This window comes from Meleagris gallopavo, chromosome 20 (genome assembly GCF_000146605.3).
Source record: "Meleagris gallopavo isolate NT-WF06-2002-E0010 breed Aviagen turkey brand Nicholas breeding stock chromosome 20, Turkey_5.1, whole genome shotgun sequence".
Lineage (NCBI taxonomy): Eukaryota > Metazoa > Chordata > Aves > Galliformes > Phasianidae > Meleagris > Meleagris gallopavo.
Window position 1 is genome coordinate 6,162,590 of NC_015030.2, and position 4,138 is coordinate 6,166,727.

General features: G+C 53.3%; 1 protein-coding gene across 1 annotated transcript in view; it reads left to right on the forward strand.

Moving 5' to 3' along the window:
• Nucleotides 1-656: 656 nt before the first annotated feature.
• The window catches only part of SLC16A6 (solute carrier family 16 member 6), a 3,833-nt gene continuing 351 nt past the window's right edge, over nucleotides 657-4,138 (forward strand). Inside the window, exons 1-4 of the mRNA XM_010721503.3 lie at nucleotides 657-893; nucleotides 1,438-1,581; nucleotides 2,134-2,262; nucleotides 3,286-4,131. Of these exons, the coding sequence (XP_010719805.2) occupies nucleotides 659-893; nucleotides 1,438-1,581; nucleotides 2,134-2,262; nucleotides 3,286-4,131 (1,354 nt within the window). The 5' untranslated portion in view covers nucleotides 657-658. The remainder of the gene's footprint in view (nucleotides 894-1,437; nucleotides 1,582-2,133; nucleotides 2,263-3,285; nucleotides 4,132-4,138) is intronic.

The following is a 4,138-nucleotide window of genomic DNA, read 5'->3' on the forward strand; positions in this document are numbered from 1 at the left end:
CGGGCAGCGCAGGTGTCGTGATGCAGAGCTGAGCCGGGGCCGCGGGGCTGGCCGTGCTGATACACGCGGGGATGCGGGGGCTCGGCAGCCCCGCAGCGGTGCTTTTGGGGTACAGGTGTGCTCCCGAGGAGTTGCCGAGTGCCGACAGCCGCACGATGTGACGTTTGGGGGTTTTAAGGAGCAGCGGCTTGCTGCGGTGTGCTGGTGTCATTGATCGACGCTGCGGGGAACGAGAGGCACCCCGAGGTGCGGGCGGCCCCGGGCTGCCGCTGCCCAGCGAAGGGCTGCGGATGGGGAGGTCGGGCTGTGTCGGGAAGCCGTGCAGCCCCAGCAGCCCTCTGGGTGCCGCGGTGGATCTTTCACGAACTGCATCCATCCCGCTGTGCTGGAACGCAGCTGATCGCTGGGTTTTGCTGATGGGAAACGGCTCGACCCGGTGCTGAGCGGAGAGTTTCTGGTCCTTGGTTCAAAGGGCGCGGGTAGAAATGGTCCCCCTGGGACTGTCGGGGGAGGGACTTCAGCCCAACTCCTGGATTTAATTCCTCAGCAGCACGGGGACTGCCTAGCAGCTCCGGCCAGCTGCTCAGCTGTGCCTTGGTAAGCAGAACTCATCTCGAGCTGATGCCCGGCTTGTTCTCTCTTCTTTTCCAGATCAAAAATGACTGTCAAAGCTGTAAAAATGCCGTGCACCACTCCAAATGTTTATACTAAAGTGCCTGACGGAGGATGGGGCTGGGCAATTGCTGTGGCTTTCTTCTTTGTGGAAGCTCTTACATATGGCGTTATAAAATCATTCGGAGTCTTCTTCAATGACCTGATGGAAAGCTTTGATGAAACCAACAGCAGGATATCGTGGATAATATCCATCTGTGTGTTTGTGCAGACCTTCACAGGTAAGAGTAAAGGGCAAGAGCCAGAAGGTGCAGTTCTGCTGACTCAGCACATGGAGGCCAGGGATCAGGGACTCGTGTCCCAATGGCTCCATGATAAATCGCAGCCTCCAAGCCTTTGTGGCTGTTTTCTGAGACACCACCAAATGGCTGTCCCAGCCCCCTGGTTTCCCTGAGCTACAGCTCCTGTGTGGCACAAGGACGTGGCCCTTGGCCCAGCTGCTCGGCTCTCAAAGGAGATGAAACTCTGACAACAGAACATCAAAACCTGACTCAGTGGTGGAAAAAGGAGGGGATATATAAAACATAACCAAAACCCATTTGCTCCTGCTGGTTTGTTCCAGGCCGCCCACCCATCCTGGTCTCTTCTGGTTCTTATCCCACTGCCACGAGCTGCGTGGTGCTGCAGGAGTGATGCTCCGCTATGCGAGCAGATGGGGAGGTGGCACATGGAGGGGACGGGGGTACCTGCAGGAGGTGGCTGGTGGTGGAGCTGCTGGTTGTGTTGTTGCTGACCTGTGCTGACCACAGCTCTCTTCCCATGCAGCTCCTCTGTCGACGGTGCTCAGCAACCGCTTCGGTCACCGCTTCGTCGTGATGGCTGGAGGGCTGCTGGTCAGCACCGGCATGATCACAGCCTCCTTTGCACACAGTGTCGTTCACATGTACATCACCATCGGCATCGTTTCTGGTGAGTTCCCCTCTTCTCAGATCTGCCCTGCGCTTGGCTTGCTCCCGCTGCTTCCAGCGAGCTCTGCTGGGGAATGCTGCCACGCTCGGGCAGGAGCTCTGACTGCTGGGCTCAGAGGAACGCCCTTCGTGGGATCACGTTCTCTCTCCTCCTTTTCTCCCTGTTATTTTTCCCTTGTTCCCATCTGGCCTGGGTGTCCTGCTCACATCTGCTGTCAGTGAGCTTGCCTCGCTTACGGGAGCGATTGCTACAGGCTGAGTCCTTGAGCAGATGGGGTCCTCCGAGTGACGCTGCTGGCTGTTTGGGAACAGGTTTGGGGTTTTGGGCGTTTTGTTTTTTCTTGGGTTTTGCTTTTGTTATTTTTCTCTCTTCCAATTTAAAAAAAATAACATTCTGGTTTCCCCAATGGTTTTTTTCCAGGGTGACTTGCTGAGTTGGCCGAAATGATACTGTGTAATCTCGCCATGGGGAAAGCTGACTTAACGTGTTCTCGCATCGGTGTTTCCCCCTCCCTTACTTGTTGTTATGGCAATTTTTGGCATTTATTCACAGGCCTTGGGTACTGCCTCTCTTTCCTCCCGACTGTCACCATTTTATCACAGTATTTTGACAAAAGACGTTCGTTGGTCACAGCAGTGGCATCTACAGGGGAATGTTTTGCTGTCTTCCTCTTTGCACCAGGTACAGTGCCGGAATGCCGTGAATTCATGCATGCCTAAAGCACAGCGCTACTCTTTCTCCCAACAAAATGGTGCACACTGGCCTTCCCATGAGCTGCTGCAGCCCACGGTGGTTGCTGATGTACTCATAGTTACAAGTAATCCTGGAGAGCTAAGAACCATGTCTGACACCCTTTTCTGTCCCAAGGAGCTGTGCTGCAGGGATACCCGCATCCCCAGCACAGGGGGCACAGTGGGGAGCTCGCAGCTGTCTTAGGCCACAGCAGGGAGAGGGGAAGAGGCACAGCCAGGTGCTGGCAAGGGCTGGGAAAAGGGCTGAGCTCACCCAGCATCACCAGGCAGAACAGGACATGCTACGCTGATACACAACCTGCTGCTTCCCTATATAGATCTCGCAGGCTAAAAATAAGACTGAGAAACTTCAGCTATTTAAAACATAAGGCAGTACGAATCACAAGCCCGCTAACCTTTAGGAGCAGTCCTAAGCACAGGAAAGTGACACGTCCCCATTGCCACCTGCTCCCCACCAGTGTGTCACAGCTTCAGAAGTCTTTTCCCCCCACTTCGGATGGGTTTCTGATGTGCCTGCTTGCTTCCAGCTAATACCCATCACAAAGCTTAGCTGATTGCAGATGAAGGCTTGCAATTAAGCAGTTGCATCCACCTTAGAGCGAGGCTAACAGACTTCCTCTAGAAGCTGGTTTCAGGGTGGGGTCAGCTGTAAGAGGAAACTCAAATGTTGAGTTTACTTTCATTCACTAAAAATAGCACCACCTCTGTCCTTGCGCATCCCCAGCTAGCTGGGACCTCAGAAGATAGCCTCAGCCCAGTGACAACCCAGAAGATGTTTGGAGTTGGAAGGGACCCCTAAAAGTCATCCAGTCCAACTCCCCTGCAATGACCAGGGGCATCTACAGCTCAGTCGGGTTGCTCAGAGCCTTCCTTAGCCGTAAACTCTAATAGCTGCTTGGTGCAACTGCAGGGATTTTTAATGATGCTCTCTTTCTCTGCTTTCTTTCCTCAGTAAACACTCACTTGAAGGAGCAGATCGGCTGGAGATACAGCCTCCTTTTCGTTGGGGCGCTGCAGCTGGGCATTGTCGTCTGTGGATCGCTGCTGCGACCCATGATCATCAAAGAGCAAGAAGAAGAAGAAGTGAAGGCGCAGCCTCCAGAAGAGCCCGCGGAGACAAAGTACATGCTTGAAAATGAGCAAACACGCACCTCAATAGAGTCCATTGACTCAGGAGTAGAAATAACTACCTCACCCAAAAATGTGCCTGGAAACACCAAAGCAGAGCCGAAAAGTGAAGAACCAAAGGACCACGTACAGATAATCGTTGAAAATAACAGCAGCCCTACAGAACCAAAAACCAAACTACTGGACTTCTCTGTGATGAGAGACTATAGCTTTATCTGTTATGCATTCTTTGGCCTATTTGCTACCCTGGGATTCTTCGCTCCCTCCCTGTATGTCATTCCCCTGAGCCGCAGCCTTGGCATCAGCAAAGACCATTCTGCATACATACTGTCTGCAATGGCGATTGCGGAGGTCTTGGGCAGAATTTCAGCTGGCTGGGTGCTCAACAAAGAGCCTATCCGCAAGATCCACATCGAACTCATCTGTGTCGTTCTGCTGTCTGTAGCACTGTTTGCCTTCCCTTTTGCCTCTGAATTCTGGGGGTTGATGACATGTAGCATATTTTTTGGGTTCATGCTTGGCACGGTAGCGGGCACGCACATCCCGCTGCTGGCAGAAGACGACGTGGTTGGCATTGCAAGAATGCCTTCTGCAGCTGGAGTCTACGTCTTCATTCAGAGCTTCTCTGGGTTGGCTGGTCCACCCCTCGCAGGTAACACTTTTGTTGTGGGTTTTTT